General features: G+C 38.7%; 1 protein-coding gene across 5 annotated transcripts; it reads left to right on the plus strand.

The window, feature by feature from the left end:
• Nucleotides 1-11226: 11226 nt before the first annotated feature.
• Nucleotides 11227-18007, plus strand: LOC122547194 (probable C-mannosyltransferase DPY19L3). Of its 5 annotated transcripts, XM_043685805.1 has the most exons (6): nt 11236-11457; nt 11546-11587; nt 13423-13505; nt 14401-14533; nt 15259-15417; nt 16829-18007. In XM_043685805.1, the coding sequence occupies exons 3-6, from the start codon at nt 13438-13440 to the stop codon at nt 17000-17002; spliced, it is 534 nt and encodes a 177-aa protein (XP_043541740.1). In that variant the 5' UTR covers nt 11236-11457; nt 11546-11587; nt 13423-13437; the 3' UTR covers nt 17003-18007. The 5 variants fall into 5 exon arrangements, with proteins under 5 accessions (XP_043541735.1, XP_043541737.1, XP_043541738.1 ...); XM_043685800.1 differs by lacking the exon at nt 11546-11587 and having other exon boundaries at nt 11227-11350; XM_043685802.1 differs by lacking the exon at nt 11546-11587 and having other exon boundaries at nt 11232-11457.
• The last annotated feature ends 4518 nt before the right edge of the window (nt 18008-22525 follow it).

Below are 22525 nucleotides of genomic sequence, written 5' to 3' on the forward strand. Positions count from 1 at the left end.
TAATACACCCTGGACCCCATGCGACTCCACTTTCTCTATCAGCCTACCATGGGGAACCTTATTAAACGCTTTACTGAAGTTCATGTATATGACATCTACAGCCCTTCCCTCATCAATCAACTTTATCACTTCCTCAAAGAATTCTATTAAGTTGGTAAGACATGACCTTCCCTGTACAAAACCATGTTGCCTATCACTGATAAGCCCATTTTCTTCCAAATGTAAATGGATCCTATCCCTCAGTATCTTCTCCAGCAGCTTCCGTATCACTGATGCAGGCTCACCAGTCTGTGGTTACCTTGATTATCCCTGCCACCCTTCTTAAACAAGGGGACAACATAAGCAATTCTCCAGTCCTCCGGGACCTCATCCATGTTCAAGGATGCTGCAAAGCTCTCTGTTAAGGCTCCAGTTATTTCCTTTCTCGCTTCCCTCAGTAACCTTGGATAGATCCCATCCGGACCTGGGGATTTGTCCACCTTAATGCAGCTAAGAGAGAATGCTGCCTGCTGGATCACCTTTTTTGGCCAACTTGACCTTGAGTAAACAAACATCTATCTCTAACCTCAACATCTATCATCTCCCTCTTCTTGTTGATTACTGATGCAAAGTATCCATTAAGAATCTCACCCATTTTCTCTGACTCCACACGTAACTTTCCTCCTTTGTCCTTGAGTGGGCCAACCCTTTCTCTAGTTACCCTCATGAATAAAAAGCATCGGGATTTTCCTTAACCCTGTTTGTTAAAGATATTTCCTGGCCCCTCTGAATTCCTCATTTCAGATTGGTCCTACATTACCGATATTCTTCCAAAGCTGCTTCTGTTTTCTTTCACTTAGACCTTATGTATGCTTCCTTTTTCCTCTTAGTTAGTCTCACAATTTCACCTGTCATCCATGGTTCTCTAATGTTGCCATTTCTATCCTTCATTTTCACAGGAACATGTCTTTCCCGTACTCAAGTCAACCTCTCCTTACAAGCCTCCCACATATCAAATGTGGATTTACCTTCAAAACAGCTGTACCCAATCTACATTTCCCAACTCCTGCTGAATTTTGGTATAGTTGGCCTTCCCCCAATTTAGCACTCTTCCTTTAGGACCACTCTCGTCTTTTGTCCGTGAGTATTCTAAAACTTATGGAATTGTGGTCACTATTCCCAAAGTAATCCCCTGCTGAAGCTTCAACACCTGGCCGGGCCCATTCCACAACACCAGGTTCCAGTATGGCCCCTTTCCAAGTTGGACTATTTACATACTGCTCTATAAAACCCTCTTGGATGCTCTTTATAAATTCTGCTCCATCTAGACCCCTAACACTAAGTGAATCCCAGTCAATGTTGGGAAAATTAAAATCTCCTATCATCACCACCCTGTTGCTCCTACATCTTTCCATAATCTACCTCGATCTCATGCTCGCTGTTGGGAGACCTGTAGTACAGCCCCAACATCGTGACTGTACCCTTCCTATTTCTGAGCTCTGCCCATATTGCCTCACTGCTCGAATCCTCCATAGTGCCCTCTTTCAGAACTGCTGTGATATCCTTTCTGATCACAAATGGAATTCCTCCACCCCTTTTATCTCCCTCTCTATCCTGCCTGAAGCATCTATATCTTGGGATATTTAGTTGCTAATCGTGCCCTTCCCACAACCAAGTCTCAGTAATAGCAATAACATTATACTCCTAGGTACTCATCCAAGACCTAAGTTCATCCACCTTACCTACTACGCTTCTTGCATTAAAACAAATGCACCTCAGACCACCAGTCCCTTTGCGTTCATCATCTGCTCCCTGTCTACTCTTCCCCTTAGTCACGTTGATTTCATTATCTAGTTCTTTACAAGCTTTAGTTACTACCTCCTTACCGTCCACTAACCTCCTCATTTGGTTCCCATTCTCCTGACACATTAGTTTAAATCCTCCCCAACAGCGTTAGCAAAAGCACCCTGAGGGACATTGATTCCAGTCCGGTCCGGATGTAGACCGTCCAATTTATAATAGCCCCACCTTCCCCAGAGCCAATCAAAATGTCCCAAAAATCTGAACCCCTCCCTTCTGCACCATCTCTCAAGCCACACATTCATCCTGCCTAATCTTTCATTTCTACTCTGACTAGCATGTGTCACTGGTAGCAATCCTGATATTACTACCTCCTGAGGTCCTACTTTTTAACTTGGCTCCTAACTCCCTAAGTTCTGCTTGTAGGACCTCATCCCACTTATTAACTATATCATTGGTGCCTATATGCACCACAACAGCTGGCTGTTCACCCTTAAGAATGTTCTGCAGCCGAGCTGAGACATCCCTGACCCGTGCACCTGGGAGTCTCGTTTTCGACCACAAAACCGCCTATCTACTCCCCTTACAATTAAATCCCCTATGACAATAGCCCTTCCACACTCTTTCCCACCCTTCTCTACAGCAGAGTCTGCCATGGTGCCATGAACCTGGCTACTGCTGCCTTCCCCTGGTGAGCCATCTTCCCCAACACTATCCAAAATGATGTACCTGTTTTGGAGGGAGATAACCACAATGCATACCTGCACTGTCTTCCTGCTCTTTCTCTGCCTTTTGGTCACCCATTCCCCTTCTCCCTCAGCAATCCTAATCTGCGGTGTGACCAATTCAGTAAATGTGCTCTTCACAACCTCCTCAGCATCATGTATGTTCCAAAGTGATTCATCCTCAGCTCCAGAGCCGTCATGCAGTCTAACAAGAGCTGCAGCTGGACGCACTTCCTGCGTGTGAAGGAATCAGGGACATCAGCCGCGTCCCTGAGCTCCCACATTGAGTAAGAGGAGCATAACACGAGTCTGAGATCTGTCGTTTTTTTTAATCTTAAGCTGAACTATGTTTTAACTTAGATAAATGAAAAAGGAAAGAAAAGATTTTACCAATCACACAATAAAAAAAATTGAAAAATCTTACCTTATCAAGACACCACAGAGTTTTTGTTTGGTTAGAGGAGGGCGGCAAGTGGGAGACCCCCCCCACACATGTAGTGTCTCAGATTCAGCTGCCCAAATATTGGTTCACTCACCTTCCCAGAGCACAATTTGACTGTTCCCACTCTGTTCTTTACTCTCACTGTTCCTGCTGCTGCTGCAAACGAAGGCCCTGACACTCAAGATAAGTCCTTTTAGTGTTACAGCTGTGGAGAGAGAAATCAAAATTGACATTTGAGAGGTCCATTCAGAAGTCTGATAACAGCAGGGAAGAAGTTGTTCTTGAATCTGTTCATACATGTATACAAATTTTTATATCTTCTACCTGCCAGAAGAAGGTGGAAGAGAGTATAACTGGGGTAGGAGGGGTCTTTGATTATGTTGGCTGCTTTCCTGAGGTAGTAGAATGTATAGGTGAAGTCAACGGATGGAAGGCTGGTTTGCATGAAGGACTAGGTTGTGTTCATGACTCTCTGTAGTTTCTTGCAGGCTTGGGAACATGGGAACCATACACCATACTGTGATGTATCCAGATAAAGTGTTTTTTCTGGTGCATCTATAAAAATTGGTGAGTGTCTTTGTGGACATGCCGAATTTCCTTAACCTCCTGAGGAAGCAGAGGCGTTGTGCTTTCTTGATCATGGTGTCGACATGGGTAGACCAGGACGGATTATTGGTGGTCATCATTCCCAAGAACTTGACCCTCTTGACCATCTCCAACTCAGCAGGGGCGTACCCTCCACTCTGCATCCTGACATCATTTTCCTGACATTGATGGAGAAATTGTTGGGTCTTTACACCATGCAGCTAAACACTCAATCTCTTTCCTATATTCTGTTTCATCGTTATTTGTGATCCCACTTACAATGATGGTATCACCAGCAAACATATAAATGGAGTCAAGGTGCAATTTGGCCACACAGTTATAAGTATATAACAAATATAGTAGGGGGCTGAGCACATTGCCTCGTAGGGCACCAGCATTGTGGATTATGGTGGAGGAGGTGTTGTCACCTATTCTTACTGATTGCACCCTACAAGTCAGGATGTCAAGAATCCAGTTAGAAAGTGGTGAGCCGAGACCTAGGTCTTGGAGTTTAGAGATACAACATGGGGATCATCAAGAGATGGAGGTAGGGTGAGTTGGAAACAAGGGAAAGGAAATAGTTTTCAGTATTTATCTCCTTGCTCAATGTCCAAGCTCTCAATCAGGAAATGATGCCTTTAACCCATTTCTTCCCCCTCCCCCAAAAAAGCAACTAGCTGTCACTTGTCAGCAGTCCATCTGCACTGGGTTAATCCCTGCAGTAGCCTGAAAAATTAAATGGTTGTTTATTGGCCACTTAACAGTTACAATTAAAGTGAGAGGAAAGTCAGTCATGAATTTTCCCACCCAAATTTTAATTCCAGTGGAAGTGGAAGGGCAACAGGGATCAGGTACATATCCATCCTATGATAAAAAATTCTGATTATACATTATGATTTTGAACTTGGATTTTAAAATTAAGGTAAAACAGAGTTTGACTTTTAGTTCTGCAAAGATAACTTCAGAAAATAATTTTAGAGCAGTTAAATAATTCCAAGAAAGCATGTGACTTGATCTAAATGACTTGATGAACTAGCCAGGGAGTTAATTGTTGAACTGTTTACAAAGTTGAACCTTTAAAATGTACAGAATGATAAACAGTGAGTCACAATCAGATTTCAATTAAGAAGAATCATTTCGTACAGGAGGAGTGGTTTGGTTTATGGCAATCCAGGTTTTCAGAGCCTGAAAGGAGTTCTAAAAGAGTTTTAATTGCATTAATTGCATTTTCTTAAAGTTCATTTGGGAACGTCAGTGAAAAATCTGCTATATGTATACAAGAGAAAGTAATGAAGAGAATCGCATCTAGTGAATGTATAGCAAGTTACCAGAAGGATTCATGCAAACTTGTCAGTTAAGAAAGAAATTAAGGAGGTCATATAGGAGTGATACTCTACTGGCTTGAGTATCTGTAAAATATATTTCTGGGAGAAGGGTTGAATTTTTCTTTTGGTGTTAATGTTTATCTTTCTAAATTTGTCAATTTTGCTTCTGTTTTGCATAATAAACTTGTGTTCTTTTATTACAAGAACATTGGTAGCCTCTTGTAAATACATTAAGTGATTGACAACCATGGTAACCAAACTGCAAAAATAAAACATATGCCAGGCGTCACTCAGTAGCCTGACTTGTCCATTATTAACATCAGCTGGGATCATAACAATCTGACTTGACTATATGCACTTCTATCTCTGACTTCTCCGCCTCCAGGCGGAGGTATACGAAGGTATTCAATGGGCTGAAGCAGCATTTAGGGGAGCCAGATAAGTGCATGAAGTGGAAAGGAATTTGGGTGAGATTTAGAAGAAGCTCATGTAGAATATAAACACTGCCATGGACTGATTGAGAGAATGATCTGCTTTATGTTTAAATTCTGTGTAATTATGTAATTCAGTAGTGTCAGGGACACATTTGTGAGCTTAATTTTTTTTCAATGAGAGCTGAATTATGCTTCATACTCAGACAAGAACTGACACCTGGTCAAAGACAATTTGGAAAAGGTGTCTAAAAGTTTGATCAAGGAAGTGGGTTTGAAGAACAAACTTTGGAAAGAGGTTGAAAAGACAATTTGGAAGACAAGGAGGAAATATAAAATGAAAATAGAAGAAAATAATAAACTCAAGTCACCATAGTCCCAGAGGACCATAGGCTGCTCTCATTAGAAAGAGATAACTGGTGATATTTAATCTGAGAGGTGAGGTTGAGAAAGTGGTATCTTCATGGTAGCACAAAGGTAACAATCCGAGAAAAAATAGGGATAAAGTGTACAAAAAAAATAAGTTAATGCCACCAGCTACATTTCCTTTAATTTTGTTTTCTTCTGTGCAAACCTCCCAGGTCCACGTGTGGTGGTAACTTCCGAAACCGGAAGTCAACTCTGGAAATGGTGCTGGCACACCACTGCCATGCATGGACCCTTGGAGTGGCCATGCAGCTTAATGGGAATGTTGACTACCACATGTGAGACGCTGTAGCTATCAGGAAAGATTGAGTGGGTTGCGCTCTTTGTCTATAAACAGAAAATGAAGATCCAACCTAATGGCGTCTTTAAAATCACAAAGTAATTCCATATGGTAAAAATAGAGAAACACTTACCAGTTGTGAATAAGTTCGCATTAATGTAAGATAGTCACTAACAAATTAATTTAAGCATTCAGCAGAGAATGCCTTAACACAGTGGTGAGAATGTAAAACTTGCTGCCACATAGAGGGTTATGGTAGAAAACATGTTAAGAAGTATTATGTGAACATCTTAGAGAGTGGAATAAGGAAGTAAAGGAGCAAAGTGGTAGGAGATAATGAGAACTGTAGGTTAATTCTACGGAATAAGCACTTCAACATGGATTGGTTTGCCCTGCATCAGTTCTAGTGTATGTTAGTTATTTTTCCTCTGTTTTTGAGAACTGCAGGCCTGTTTTGCATTTTCTCATCCTGGCTCCTTTCACTAACTGTTGACACGTTCCAACCCAGAAACCTTGCAATCCATCTGCCTGTGGAATAATTCCATGTTTTACCATGATCACCTCTATCTGTTGACCATTCTGGCATTTTCCCATGAAGCTATAGGAGAAACAACCTCTGTCTATACCACTTTCAACATTACTAGGGAATTCCAAAATTATTTCTTTAATGGGAAACGGAAATTTACATGTATCTCCGCTAAACAATGTACTGCATTTATTACTCATTGTATGGTTTAAGCTATGTTGGGGTGACCAAATGCAAATTAAATGACCACTCTGCCTATCTTTTGTGGGAGGGGCAGTGTAGAAACTGGTATTAGATAGTAGGGTGCTTGTGTTGAGTTTACACTCCAGCCTAGACCAGTTGGGTTGGTGCCATTGATCCCCTTATCACATGCCATCTCTTCTATATCCATCCTGATTTCTACACCTTTGCTTCCTACTCTGTTTTAACCAACCAATAGCTTCAGTAGGAGTATCTCTTCTATTTCCCAGGAACTCTGCAGCCTTTGACTATTAATGTTAGTCATGCTATCCCTTAGTACACATTGCTTTAATCCACCTTTTCAATCATTTATTCAAGTGATTGTTTTACATCTTTTGATAAGTTCCTGAAGGTCATTCAACCAGTTAAAACCCTCTAGGTTATTAGAATGTATGTTATCTCTTCCATCCCAAACCCTTTTTTTTCCTCACCTTCACCTTACAAGGCCTTTTGTTAATCTTGTACTTTACAGTTTTGGTGAAGGATGCACAACTGAATTATTGTTATATTTTACCTTTGTAGTGTTGGGCCGAAGGGCCTGTTTCCACACTGTAATCTAATCTAATCTAATCTTTTGTTAATCTTGTACTTTACAGTTTTGGTGAAGGATGCACAACTGAATTATTGTTATATTTTACCTTTGTAGATGCTGATAGACCTGCTGTTTATTTTCTGTCCTTAACTTCAGAAATAATTTTGTTAAAAATGTGTTCATATTTTCAATTTGTTCTCATTCTGTTTGGAAGTCTCATTTATTGCCCATCTCAAAGTTCCCATGTTAAGTATATGTGCTGCCTTGCTGACCCGCTACAGTCCATATATAGTATTTTAATTTGTGTTTTTTGATACAACAGAGCACTTTACTAAGCCAATTCCAAAGGGCTGTTAAGAGTTGACCATACTGTTGTGTGTCAAAAGTCACACGTAGGTCAGAGTAGATGAGGACAGTGTATTTTCTTCCCCGAAGACATCAGTAAGCGAGATGGGTTTTTACAATAACCTGGTATTTGTGTGATCATGATTGTTGAGACTAGCCTTTCATTCCAGATTTATTTTTTGAAAAACCGTTAGTGGAATTTGAATGTATTGCTCTAGAGCCTTAGTCTAGCCTTGTATCCAACTGATTTGGTAGCATTACTACTGAACTACTGTTCGCACAGGAACGATACTCAAAATTATTGCTGAATGGGAGTTTTTTGTGAAAGGTACCAATTTTTACTTTCCAGTTTTTCTTATTTTTAAATCTGTTCCTACAGTTCCAATGATACTGTTACCTATTTCAGAGCATCCCATTACAAAACATTCTTTAAAATAAGTTTCAGTTTCGGCAAATAGCAAAGCTAAGTCTTGAGGTATTGTGAAACTATTAATTGGGCATATGAAGACCAAATTCTATTGATCTGTAATTTTTTTAACTATCTAGTCCTTGAAGCCTATACGTGCACAACATAAATTTCTGAATAAGAGGATGAAAATACTTTGTGAATGTTTGCCATTTTTCAATTAAGTTCTGCGGATCGCTTCGCATTTTGAACGTCACCAGGCATATAGAGGCTGATTTTAACCCACCTATCTAACAGGAAGTGCTCAGTTAAAATTTCTATAAACTTTTTAGATCCGATCTCATTCCATTCACAGCCAGCATCTTCACCCTAATTGATCATTTATTTTAGAAAACTGATATGTCTACTCGACTATGTTGAGTCTATTAGTTATGCAAATCATGCTTCTATATGTTATTACATTCCTACTTCATGTTTATATTACATTGTGAAAGGTGTATACCATATATGTTATATTTTGAAATAGAGACGCATGAATCTAGGTCAATGCAAAGACTTTTTTTAAAAAAGAACTGGTCAGAAAACCCACTGAAATAGTGGCCTGTGTGGTATCAATTCCAAGGAAGCATGTGGCTACAGTCAAGTGCCTAGCAGACCCCTGTCATGTGTGTTAATGGATGGAATGTTTATAATGCTGAGTTTATAGACCTGAAAGCTATCCGTTTTAGTATTGAATTCCATTCAGGAGAATCAAGAGTTCAGTTCAGAAGCGAGTAGTTTCTCTGATTAGAAAAATTGGCCTTTTAGTTCAGGGAAGAGTCATCCTGGCCTAAGTGCATTAGTTGTGGAGTTTATAAACAGAAGAGCTTGGAACTGAAAAGGCTTGACCATCAGAATTGTGAAAGGTGTTTGCAAGCAGACTCAGACAGGAATAATAAATTCCATGAAAAAAATTGAGGGAAGTCAGTTTAGTAAACACTTATAAAACTGAGTGAGAGGTGTAATTTCTCTGAAATTGAGTATCTGTGAAACGGTAGCAATGGGGAACAGATTAAAACTTTGATTTTGCTGTTTGTATTAAGATAGTTTGACAAGGTTCCTCATGGTAGACTAGTAAGCAAGGTTAGGTCACATCGAATAGAGGGAGAACTAGCCATTTGAATACAGAACTGGCTCAAAGATAAAGGGTGGCAGCGGAGGGTTGCATTTCAGACTGGAGGCCTGTGACCAGTGGTGTGCCACAAAGATCAGTGCTGGGACCACTGATTTTTGTCATTTATATAAATGATTTGGGTGTGAACATAGGAGATACAATTAGTAAGTTTGCAGATGACACCAAAATTGGAGGTGTAGTGGACAGTGAAGAAGGTTACCTCAGAGTACAAAGGGATCTTGATCAGATGGACCAATGGGCCAAGGAGTGGTAGATGGATTTAAATTTAGATAAATGTGAGGTGCTGCATTTTGGAAAGGCAAATCGGGGCAGGACTTATACACTTAATGGTGAGGTCCTGGGGAGTGTTGGACAAAAGACCTTGGAGTGCAGGTTCATAGTTCCTTGAAAGTGGAGTCGCAGGTAGATAGGATATGAAGAAGGTATTTGATATGCTTGCCTTTATCAGTCATTGCATTGAGTATAGGAGTTGGGAGGTCATGTTGCGGCTGTAAAGGACATTGGTCAGGCCACTTTTGGAATACTGTGTGCAATTCAGGTCTCCCTCCTACAGAAAGGATATTATGAAACTTGAAAGGGTTCAGAAAAGATTTACAAGGATGTTGCCAGGGTTGGAAGATTTGAGGCTGAATAGGCTGGGGCTGTTTTCCCTGGAGCGTCGGAGGCTGAGGGGTGACCTTATAGAGGTTTACAAAATTATGAGGGGCATGCATAGGATAAATAGACAAAGTCTTTTCCCTGGGATTGGGGAGTCCAGAACTAGAGGGCATAGGTTTAGGGATTGGAGGCTTTGAGCTATAGGGAGAGGCTGAATAGACTGGGACTTTTTACCTGGAGTGTCGGAGGCTGAGGGGTGACCTTATAGAGGTTTATAAAATCATGAGGGGCATAGGTAGGCTGAATAGACAAGGTCTTTCTCCCTGATTAGGGTGGGGTGGGGAGTTTAAAACTAGAGGCTGTAGGTTTAAAGTAAGAGGGGAAAATTTTAACCGGAACTTAAGGGGAAACTGTTTGAGGCAGAGGGTGGTGCATGTACAGAATGAACTGCCAGAGTGGTGGAGGCTGGTAAAATTACAACATTTAAAAGAAATCTGGATGGCTATATGATTAGGAAGGGTTTAGAGGGATATGGCCGAATACTGGCAATGACGCTAGATTTATTTAGGATATGGCATGGGTAAGTTGGACCGAAGGGTCTGTTTCCATGCTGTACATCTCTGAGTGTATCTTTCTAACTGGATACGGATTTGTTTTATCATATCTTTCCTCATTTTTGTTGTAAAGAACGTCTGCAACTTGTGGAAATATATTTCTAAGTCTAAGCACCATAAAAACTGAATACAAAAATGAAACCTACAACCTATGATCAATGAAATGAAGTTTAATTCTAGGATCTGACTTGTACAGTAGCGCCATCAATTGGAAGTGCAACAAATAGCATAGTGATTATTTCACTGAATGAGCAATCCAGAGGTTTGGACTGATGAATGATTGACGTGAGTTCAAACCCCACCATGGCAGCCAGCTAATTTAAATTCATTTGACTTTGTAATTCTGGAATACAAAAACTAGTTTCAGTTACTGAATTGTCATAAAACAAAATCTTCCTCTTTACTTTGGCCTGAATGTGGCTCCAAAGTAATGTGGTTGACCTTTAACTGTCCTCTGAATTGACCGAACAAGTCACTCAGTTGTGTTCAGGATGGTAGGTCACCACACTCTTCTCTACGATGAAAAATAAATGCTGCCCCTGCCAGTGACACACACATTCCAAGAATGAACTCTGTTAGAGAAAACATTCCTCACACAGGAATGACAAGCCCAAACATTTGTTTTTGTATTATTATTTATGGGGGTCTGCTTGACAAGGTTTGTCCCCTTCACTTTCCCACCAGCTTTTTGAAATCCTACTTCATACCTTATCAGAGTGACCATCTGTTCTTTACTTGGAGGCAGCCAGCCAACAGCTTGTTTACAGTACTTAACTGGGCTGGTGACCAATAGGACATGAGTCCCAGGTTTTAACACAGGTCTCATGTCAATCAATACCATCAAGAAGGTTTGGCCTTTGCTCACTCAAACGCCAGTCCCACTCTTCCACTTGGTGTATCTATTTTTATTTCTTGCTTTTGAGGTATTCTGCATCTGTCAGTTTTAATTATATTAAGTAGCTTTAAATTTTAATGCAGCAGAAAAGCCAGTTAAATGTGCAGGAGACAAAAGACAGAAGAATCAGTTAAGGTATCGGTATCAGTGAAAACGAAATCACATGAGTATATTGCTTTCACAGGTGGATCTCCATTTTGTCATTATCTGTTTATCTCCTTAGGTTACAAGTATTTTGTTTGATCTGCTCTGCAGGCAAAATTAAGTAAGCCCTAGTTTTAGTTATTTAGCATCTGTTTGCATTTTATAAGGTGTTTTATCAATTGTTGGTTATAGCTTACTGGTTGCAATGAATGTTTCAGAGAATATTTATGGTTTCAAACAGAAGTAATGCTAATTCGGGTGTAGAGCTTAACAAACTAACATTTCCAAGTTTGTGTTAATGGATTGTTGTTGTAAAACAGTATTCTACTCCATATCCATTTTGTCTGTGACTGTAGAGATTAAAACTATTTATGCTAAGGCTAGTTCTGAAATGGTGAGAAAGTGAGGTCTGCAGATGCTGGAGATCAGAGCTGGAAATGTGTTGCTGGAAAAGCGCAGCAGGTCAGGCAGCATCTAGGGAACAGGAGAATCGACGTTTCGGGCATAAGCTGAACAGACGTTCAGCTGAACGTCTGTTCCTGAAGAAGGGCTTATGCCCGAAACGTCGATTCTCCTGTTCCCTGGATGCTGCCTGACCTGCTGCGCTTTTCCAGCAACACATTTCTAGTTCTGAAATGGATTTTGTATTCTAACTTTTGTTAATGGGAAAATACATTGTAAAGTTCACACTTCTTCAATGTTACAAACAGTGCAAAGTTCACAAATAGATCATATATAAGTAGTTCTCCTATAATGCCATAGCTGCATTCCAGCGAAACCTCGTTTAAATGAAAATCTCTCAATATAAATAACGGGGCCTATGGGAAAAGTGGGGTTGGGGTTGGGGCAGGGGCAGGCCAGCAAAGAATACCACTCAGGATTGCTCAAAAATCACCCAAACGTCTAACGCAAAGTGTAGCACAGCCTGAATGAAGCTTGAAATCATATTTATTAATTAAATAAAAGTAAATTTAACCCAGTATACTTAAAAAAAAAATGAAAGCTCCTGTCAGCAGCTGATATCGCGCATGCTCAGGACGGCACAAAGACTGGCGCTGACATTGCGCATGCGCAAAACAGCACGGTGACTTCGGTGTGGAGATCAGCACAAAGCGCGCAAACCGGTCCCCACTGGAATAGTACTATTGCGAACAGAGGTAAGTGTTTTTGAAAATACTGTTCCCTAATTCTTCAGCTACATTATAGCCAAATCACACTGCCGGAACGCGCATTATCCAAAAACTACCTGTAGACTGTTTGGACATGTGATCTTACATTTTTTGTCCTTTGTACATAGAGTTTATTAATAAACTGAAGTTGCATTTTTGGTTTTATAAAGGCTTATTGAGTAATTTATAGCTATAATTATTCAGTGTGGAAACATGGAGTTAATGCTCACATCTGACCTATTGTAAAAGTTTATTTGTTTATCTTGCAATTTCAGGTCTGTTTTATCCAAGTAAATTGTAGGCACGTTTACACATGACCTATTACAAGTTTATAACTGCATTTTATGAATTAAAATTTAATATATTGTCTTGCATAGGTTGGGATCTTCTTAATTAATTGTATATATCTGTGAAAAATACTTAAATTAATTCATACCCATTTGAATGAGTAATGTAGTGCTTACATTTAATAGCCTGACTCAGTTAAACAGATATTTGAATTTGGGTTTTCTTGGACAGTAAATGGCTGCTGGATCTTTGATGCAGTGGAGCAAAGTATTTGAATATATTGCAGTGGTCAGTTTCACTTTGATCAAGCTTCAGTCCTTTAATAACCCCTATCCATGTGATCTTGTCAGAACGTGGCATCCTTTGGGGGAATATACTTTAGTTACACATCTGCTGTTTTTCAGCAGGAACCCTGAAGTACCTATCTTCAGACTGGTAATGTGAGAAATAGGAACAGGATCATTATATTCATTCATTATTTCGTCTGTTGTTCTTGTAGTTCTGGCCAAAGATAATGATTGAACTGTCAGATCTGAGGGAATTTTATGACCCTGATACAGTTGAATTAATGAACTGGATAAAGTAAGTTAAATAATTTTCTACCTATAAAATCGCATTTGAATTTTTAATATCAAAGTTGTGCAAAGTTTCTGAGCCTGACACATAACTTATGTTTCTTGCGTTTGAGTTGGTGCTTTTACAGTTTATTGGGTTGAATTTTCCAAATTATAGGAGAAGACAATGAACTACTGTCTAGCAGTGTGGTTTGTTCCAGGGCATCTGAGAAATTTTGTGCAGGAGTTTTGAGTTATGAATATGAAATTTAAGGTTTTGGACTGACTCTTTAATTCATTGTAAAATTAAGAAATGAAGAGATGTGGTGTGATTTGATACTACTTCTGATTAACAAGACTACATATGTGGCTTGCTTACCATGGAGACTGGGGTCAAGAATGAAACTTAGTGAGAGCAACATGCTAAATGTTCCACACCCGAGAACCAAGCGGCAGAGTCTGGCTTGACTGCAGGCAGACTTCCTGTCTCAGTTTTTGGACTGAGACCATGGTCTTGTTGCAGTTAGTGCGGTCCACTGAGAGGGGAAGGCAATAGATCTTTGGGGTAGCACAGTCTCTGGTCAAAGGGAAGAATCTATGTCATTCTAAAATTTACAGGATTTGTCCTGGTGAGGCTGGAAGGAGACATTATTCTGGAATGAGCCACACAACAAATGCTGGCCCAGTCAGCATTTGAATGAATTAATAAAACATTGATGCAATTCCTGTTAGGATTCCAGTTCTTGAAGTTTGTGCTTTGATAATTGTACTTCTCATGATTATCAAGGATGTGTTTCTTGCACTTATTTTATGAGAAAGGTTTAAGTTAAGCATGTATTTTTTAAAAACTAAAGCTACCAAAAAAAATACCTATAAAGAAACCTAAATATTAATGTTTAGGATATAGTTTTTTTCTCTCATAGGTCAAAAACATCCAAAAATGCGGTATTTGCTGGAAGTATGCAATTATTAGCAGGGGTCAAACTGTGTACTGGGAGATCCATAACTAATCACCCTCATTATGAAGACAAAAAGTTAAGAGAAAGAACAAAACAGGTAACTATCTCTCAAACAGTTGGTCATATTGATTTCTCTCACAGCTTTGGTCTTTTGATTCTTCAAGCTTCTTTCTCTTGACTTGTTTTATTTTTTATCTCTGGATGGCCTTTTTCTATAACATGAACAAGGCAAAGTCAGGGCATTCTTTATTCTGGCTGCAATCGGTTAATCGATTCTCTTCAGCCTCATGTATGCCTATACTTTCCTTGACCAACCAAGATTAGGTTATGACTTGCTAATTTTACGTATTATATTTCAATACTTTAATATTCCCTTTTTTTAAATTTGGGAGAGAGTGACGTCTTTTTTTTACTTCATCTAAGTAATTTTAAAACTTTACACCAACTCCCAGAATCCCCCTACCTTGGTATCCCTTCTATACCATGCCTTAATTTAATGTTTTCCAACTGTCTTATTCCACAAATAAGCATATCAATAAAATTAGCTAGAAGGTTAGATGTTAATTTCTAATAATAAAGGTAGCTTTTACGAATTAATATTCTTTTTAGTATGTGCTCCCCAACTAATGAACATCTGACTTAGGAACGAGATCCTATATTGCTGTTAAATTTAAGGGTCTGACATACAAATGTTCAGTCATATTTACAAACAGATATTTCAGACAGGAAGAGTCTGTGATGGCATATGCTGACACAATTGGTTAGAAGACATTCATTAGCCTTAAATTGAATTTGATAACGCTTATGTCATCCTCTATAAAGATCTATCAGATATACTCCAAAAGGTCTCCAGAAGAGGTATACAATATCCTACGGATATATGGAACAGACTACATTCTCCTTGAGGACAGTATTTGTTACGAAAGGAGACACAGTAGAGGCTGCCGTTTGAGAGACCTGCTTGATGTCGCAAATGGTCATGTAAGTAACATTTGTGTGTAGTCTTGTAGATACCTAAAAGGACCCCTTTTATTTTATAAAGGCATGACTTGTCATTTCAGTAGTTCTAAAAATTTTCTAGCAAATCTTACTTGGTGATTTATGAAATAAATGAAAAATAATTTCATTCAATGATGGTAGATCTACTGGTCATCTAGGGAATGCCTGGAAATTCCTGCTTCAGAATTACAAAGCTGGGGTTCTGGCCTAGACCCTGATTTTACAAGTAATTGACCTCCCAATTCAAATGGCTACATTACCTGGATTTACAAACAAACCTTTCTTTAAAGAGTCAAATTAGCAATTAATCATCAGAATAATCTATGTCCACCAAATAACGTAATTAGCAAAAGAAGCAATGAAGATATGAGGCAAACTTTTTTTAGCCATTGAGTGGTTGTGGCGCTGTCTGAGACTCTGGTGGAGGTGCATCCTATAAAAGCATTCAAATGGCATATTGGATCATTATTTAAAAGTTAACATGTAAAGGATTATGGGTCATGGTAGGTTGTTTCACAAGGAGAATTGCTTTTCTAGGGGGCCAGCAGAGACCTGACAGGCAAATGACCCCTGTATGGCATCTATTCTATAGTTCTATGTTGCTTGTCTGCTGACATTTTTCCATTTTCTTTTTAAGAAGACAAGATGACATGCTAAGAGAGTATGATTAAAAAGGTGCAGAATACAACTGAGATTGTGTAGAAGAGTAATGACAGAAATCAATTAATTATACCAACCTTGTTACAAGACTGTGTGGAGAGGGGGGAGATGACAGAGTAGTCACTTTTGAGGTCTTGGGAGAGATTGTTGAAATGTATTGTATGATGTTTTGACTTTAAAGAGCGTTAGAGTTCTGTGTGTGATCAGAATTATTTGAAATTACAGGCTTTCTGAGCGCTGCCCCTTCATGAAGTACTAAGAAATTAATACTTGACTAAGGTCAAGGTATGACCTTCCCACCCAGAATGATGAAGGGCTTTTGCCCGAAATGTCAATTTTCCTGCTCCTCGGATGCTGCCTGACCTGCTGTGCTTTTCCAGCACAACTCTGATCTAAACTCTGGTTTCCAGTATCTGCAGTCCTCACTTGTGCCTGGCAGTGGAAGTGGGGAACTGCACCATTCTGCCTAATTAAATTATGTTCCTGCCTCTCTGCCCACCACCTTCAGGACCAAAAGGTTCCATCCATGGTACTGGGTTTGATGTGTATTTTTGTTTGTTAAAATAAATTGATTCATCTCATTAAATTGCAACATGCAGAACAATCTAACTCCATTGTCAAAAAACTTGATTTATGCAGATATTTATATAGTAATGTGACTTGTATTTTTTTTGCACTGTGCTCATTTAAGGTCAGATTTCTTAAAACATAAATGTAATTATCCTTTTTGCAGGTAATGGATGGTCCTGGAGCAAATGATCCTGATTTGAAGCTTTCTCCTTATCCACGCTTTTGTGATGAAATAAAATATAGTAAACCTCCCTATACACTTTATTTCTCTCGTGTGTTTAAAAACAAAACATTCCACATTTACAAGCTAAAGAAGAAGAAAAATGTACATTATTAGAATGTTTGCAGCTATTCATTACATTGCGAAAGAATAGGTGTTGGCTATACAAGTAGAAAATACAAAACTGCATTTATGGAAGGACTAATCTTGTGTTTGGAATTGAGTACTTATCTGCTGAATTCCAGAATTAATTATCATACACTTTGGATTGAAACTTAAGATAATAGTCAGATAAAGACCTTTTTCATTTAAATGTTTACTAGTTCAAACAGAGTATTTTTCTTTTAAGTTTCTATTCATTTCACATAATTCATATTTCATTCATACAAGCTGACTTTTTCTCCTAGAAATTGAATGTTATGTTACAGATATCAGCAAAAAGGTTTTTGTTATCCTATCTTTGAATTAATGGCTGTATTTATTTGAATTGTTAATACATATTGCCATTGGAGACACATTTCTTACAGGTTTTTTTAGAAGTTTATCTGCATAATCACATACTTGTATGCATTCTGTGCTTTATGTCATGTGACAATTTTTTTTGTTACCATTCATGTAAAACAAGTTACACTTTCAGTTAAAATCTGTGATCAGATTATTGGTAATGTAAATGGTCTTAAATTATAGCATGTTAACACCTCTACATAAATTGTGCCAAACTAAATGATTAAAGTTGTTGGGCAGTATCACAATGTAAGAAATATTTTTATTATGATGCTGTCCACTGTTATGAGCCTTTTTGTGTACTTTAAAATTACTGAATTAATGGACCACTTCAGCTGACAATGGAGGAAATTTTTAGCTGATAGTTTTGCTTTTCCCACCAAATACATATGCAAGCCTCCGAATTGATGGCTATATGTTGTAGCATTATCCATTTCTGGAAAACGTTTAGTTCAGCTGAATGTAAAACTGATAAGATTTTTGGATACAGTAATTGCATGATTAAAATTATTGCTTGTAACTAAATACTGGCAACAACTAATAAGACTAACACTACTGAGATGTGTTGTATAATATCGGCCACACTTCTGGAAACCAGAGTGGTTAGCTTTTTTTTTTTTAAAAACAGCTGCCTTTGACCATTTCTCTTAACCAGTTAAACCCTAATCCTGTGTTGTCCTTTTCAGTATTGAGGGTAATATAACCCAGTGTATTATTCTGTTGACACAAAACATACACTGCTCGTTGCCAGTATTAAACCTCTTCCTAGTCCAGAGCTCACCCCTTATAAGGTTATAGATATTAGGTTGTAGTAATGTAAAAATATTCCAATTGGTACTTGATTCTGTATTTTTGTCTTCAAACTACTAACTTATGTGAAAAGAAACAATTGGTTTTCTGTGGCAACATTGCAGTTGAAAAATGCTACTAGTGTCACTACTGAATTTTATATTTTTAAAAGTATGTTTAATTTCTTTATCCACTTTGTACAGCAAATATAGATTTTGAAATGCACCAGTGTGCATTAACTGTTTCATTCCACTACATTGTTTGGCAAAATTTTTAAGTATTAAAAAAAATTTATTATTCATATGAATATTGTCCTTTCTTACCAAATTATAACTTATTAAAATACTTTAAACAGGTTTCAAAACTTAAATTTGTAAAGGAGTCAAACATGGAACCTCTTGAATTCTGTAATCCTTCAAACTGAATCCTTAGTAACTTTTCAAATAGGCACACATCTGTAGTACCTGTTCACAGTCTCACTGCTGTCATGTGGGAATATTGAAGGAACTGAACTAAATATGAGCCATTTTTACAAACACTTTACATTAAGAAAGCATTCATCAAGGGAATCCTTACTGAACAGGCGGCTACTCCACCTGTCATGTCAGTACCAACACTACAGATGAGCAGTTCACCTGGTAGCAATTCCCTACCATTTTCCCCATCATTCTCCACAGTTCTATTTTTCAGACAATGATTTAGCTCCATCTTAAATGCTCCAGCTGAATGTGCTTCCACCTCAAATAGCCACTTAATTCATTCCAGATCATAACCACTCATTGTATAAAATATTTTCCTTGTCACCATTGCTTTTCTTGCCAATGACCTGAAATCTGTGCCCTTGTTTTTTTTTTGTATTTTTCTTCTCAAAAAAATGAACTGCTACACATTTTTAAAAAAGGTGAATACAAATTCAGTGACTAGCAAAGTCCTGTGAAACCCATGGAACGTCTCGCTTGTAAACTATGAGGGAAATTTCAAACAGGGGAACATAACGAGATGGGGCGGGGTCTGACTGCTCAGGAGAAAGACACCTTTTGCAAACATGTTACAAGGAGTACAAAAAAACGGGATTAAAAGCTGAATGAAACACTAGACTATCTATATTAGCCAGACATCATAGTTTCAGGGCTAGAATGCTGTAAGGGCCAGTTTTAAGAACAGTCATTTTAAACAACCCCTGCAACGCAGGTAAAATGTAGCAAAATGCCATCTTAGTGAATGTGGATTTAGTTACTGAGGAAAGGAGTGAGAAGAACAGAATTTCAACTAACATGAAAAACCATGGATCTCGAAACTGACTGGTCAACTGTCAGTGTCAACACTACAAATGCCATCAAGTAACAGACAGTACTTAGTTTCTGATTTGTTCATAAAGAGCAGATAAGACTAATACGAATAATCTTAATTTTTATGTTTTTGGACTCTTAGTTCTACACTTTGTTATTCCTCATTTTGTAAATCGTAAACTCATTCTTTTGTTAATTCAAGGAAGCCTTGTTAGACTGGCTTAAAGTAATAACAAAGCATCATTTGAGTTTGGGTAAGATGAGTATCCACAAGGGATAGTGAATAACCAAGGGCTTAGTTCATTGCTCCTTACTTATGAGCTTAATGATTTGTGGGTTTCCGTTCTGGAACTGTTAACAAATTTGGATTTGGGCACAACATAATCTAATGGATAAAAAGGTAAAGTGCATTTCACACTATTCAAGGGGTAGTCTAGTACAATAACCATATGTAATTTTTTTTCCTCTGTGCTTTTATGTATTCATTTGAAATATGGCAATTCTAAAGTCATTTTATTTACTTAAAATTTTATGGGCTTATGAATGACTTCCAACCATTACAGTATGGCTAGTGAGTTCTGTACATAAAGTGGATGGTGGGAGACAGCTGATGGGTTAATGATGACCATGAGGGAAGGTAAGGGTGAAGAGATGGGTGAGGGACTTTTAAAATGGGCAGAAGGTTTAACTGTATAACAAAGCTGCTGAATGACTCAAAGCACCTAGCTAAGGATTTTTGGGGCCTATGTCCACTCGCACATCATGTAGCAGACTCATCTCCAGGGCAGTGAGAGCTGAGCCCCAGTACAGCCTGCCACCCAAAATTCTTGAGATGTTTACAATGACAGAAGAGTACTATCTCCTGATACGAAGAGAAACTTGTGACCCCCGTGGCTCTACATAACATCAAAATTATAACAAACACAGCTGTGTTGGGCTGAGCCGCTTCAGAATCTAGCAATCACTAAACTAAATTACATTGACTTAGCTCTTACAGAAAATACTAAGCTGTTCATATCTCTTCCCAGAGATTCTCAATTCCCCTCCAAGTGCTCAAAAAGCAAGATTTATTTCTCTCTGCTATTGTTCCAAATGGCAAACTGCTAACAGTCTTTCCAAAAAAAATGCTGAAGGCATGGAAGCAATAGAATGAACAATAATTTGTATTTCTATTGATATAGAAAAGAAATGCAAATACTCAGCAGGTGGAGTGCCTTGAAAGGATTATCCTTGATAGGTCCTTGAAAGTGGAGTCGCAAGTAGATAGGATACTGAAGAAGGCGTTTGGTTTGCTTTCCTTTATTGGTCAGAATATTGAGAACAGTAGTTGGGAGGTCATGTTGCAGCTGTACAGGAGATTGGTTGGGCCACTGTTGGAATATTGCATGCAATTCTGGTCTCCTTCCTATCAGAATAATGTTGTGAAAATTGAAAGGTGTCAGAAAAGATTTGCAAGGACGTTGCCAGGGTTGGAGGATTTGAGCTATAGGGAGAGGCTGAACAGGCTGGGGCTGTTTTTCCCCGGAGTGTCGGAGGCTGAGGGGTGACCTTATAGAGGTTTACAAAATTGAGGGGCGTGGATAGGGTCAGGGAGTCCAGAACTAGAGGGCATAGGTTTAGGGTGAGAGAGGAAAGATATAAAAGAGACCTAAAGGGCAACCTTTTCACACAAAAGGTGGTACGTGTATGGAATGAGCTGCCAGAAGAAGTCGTGGAGGCTTGTACAATTGCAACATTTAAGGGGCATTTGGATGGGTATATGAATAAGAAGGGTTTGGAGGGATATGGGCTGGGTACTGGCAGGTGAGACTAGATTGGGTTGGGATATCTGGTCGGCATGGACGGGTTGGACCAAAGAGTCTGTTTTTATGCTGTACATCTCTATGACTCTATGTTAGTCAGCAACTGTGGCAGGAAACAGTTAATGTTTCAAGTTGATCAGCTCTGCTGTCTGACTTGCTGAGATTTTCCAGCATTTTTATTATTTCAGAATTATAGAATCCTCAGTAGTTTGGTTATGCATTTATATAAGTACTTAGATTTAGCAAGTGTCCCAAGGATCTTCAGAGGAGCAATCATCAGACAACAATTTGACACTACAAGCTTCATATGCAACAAAATAAGGACAGAAAACCCATTGCCTGAAACTTTCCTCACATCCTACAAGAGTTCAGTTTTAAGAATTGTTTAAAGGACAGGATGTAGACAGCGAGGTTCAGTGCCTCACCTGAATTTAATTGAATGAAAACTACTCCAATATTAATGACACAACATCACTAGAATGGTTTGGATAATCCATTTAATTTGCTGTGTAAATATGCACAATTCTGAGACAAGAAATCATCTGGTATTCCAACGAATGTTTTTTTAATAAACATTCCAGCTAACTTATTTCTTTCTGGGAATTAATTCTCTATGAACTGAGAGAAAGTGAGGACTGCAGATGCTGGAGACCAGAGTTGAAAAGTGTGGTGCTGGAAAAGTGCAGCAGGCCAGGCAGCATCCGAGGAGCAGGAGAATCGACTTTTCGGGCATAAGCCCTTGTTCAGGAATGAGGCTCATTCCTGAAGAAGGGCTTATGCCCGAAACGTCGATTCTCCTGCTTCTCGGATGCTGCCTGGCCTGCTGCGCTCTATGAACTGATTCTTGTGTTGAAACAATACTGATGAAAGGTTGGTTAGGCCACTGCTAAAGTATTGTACGCAGCTGTGGAATCTACTTCAAAGGTAGAATATGATAGCAATGGAAAGAGTGCAGAAAAAATTTACCAGGATGTTGCCTGGAGAGTTTTAGTTATGAAGAGAGATTGGATAGCAGAGGAAACTGAGAAAGACATGATTGAAATGTATAAGATTCTGAGGGGCATAGGCAAGGTAGACAGGAAGTAAATTCTGCCTCCAGTGGAGTGATCAATGACCAAAACATAGATTTTCAGTGAGGGACAGGAGGTTTAAAGGGAATCTTAAGTTTTTTTTTACTTAGAGGGAATTGGGAATTCACTGTCTGGTGGGGTTGTAGAGACAGACACAACATGTAAATAGTATTTAGATGTGAACTT

The sequence above is a fragment of the Chiloscyllium plagiosum genome, unplaced genomic scaffold (assembly GCF_004010195.1).
Source record: "Chiloscyllium plagiosum isolate BGI_BamShark_2017 unplaced genomic scaffold, ASM401019v2 scaf_14420, whole genome shotgun sequence".
Taxonomy (NCBI): Eukaryota; Metazoa; Chordata; class Chondrichthyes; order Orectolobiformes; family Hemiscylliidae; genus Chiloscyllium; species Chiloscyllium plagiosum.

Bases quoted from the DNA above. Each gene is read 5' to 3' on its own strand.
- LOC122547194 (XM_043685800.1), top strand. From the start codon at position 11,252: ATGTCAATCAATACCATCAAGAAGGTTTGGCCTTTGCTCACTCAAACG. The intron at 13,506-14,400 runs GTAAGTTAAATA...TTTCTCTCATAG, and splicing joins GAATTAATGAACTGGATAAA to GTCAAAAACATCCAAAAATG. The intron at 15,418-16,828 runs GTAAGTAACATT...TCCTTTTTGCAG, and splicing joins TTGATGTCGCAAATGGTCAT to GTAATGGATGGTCCTGGAGC.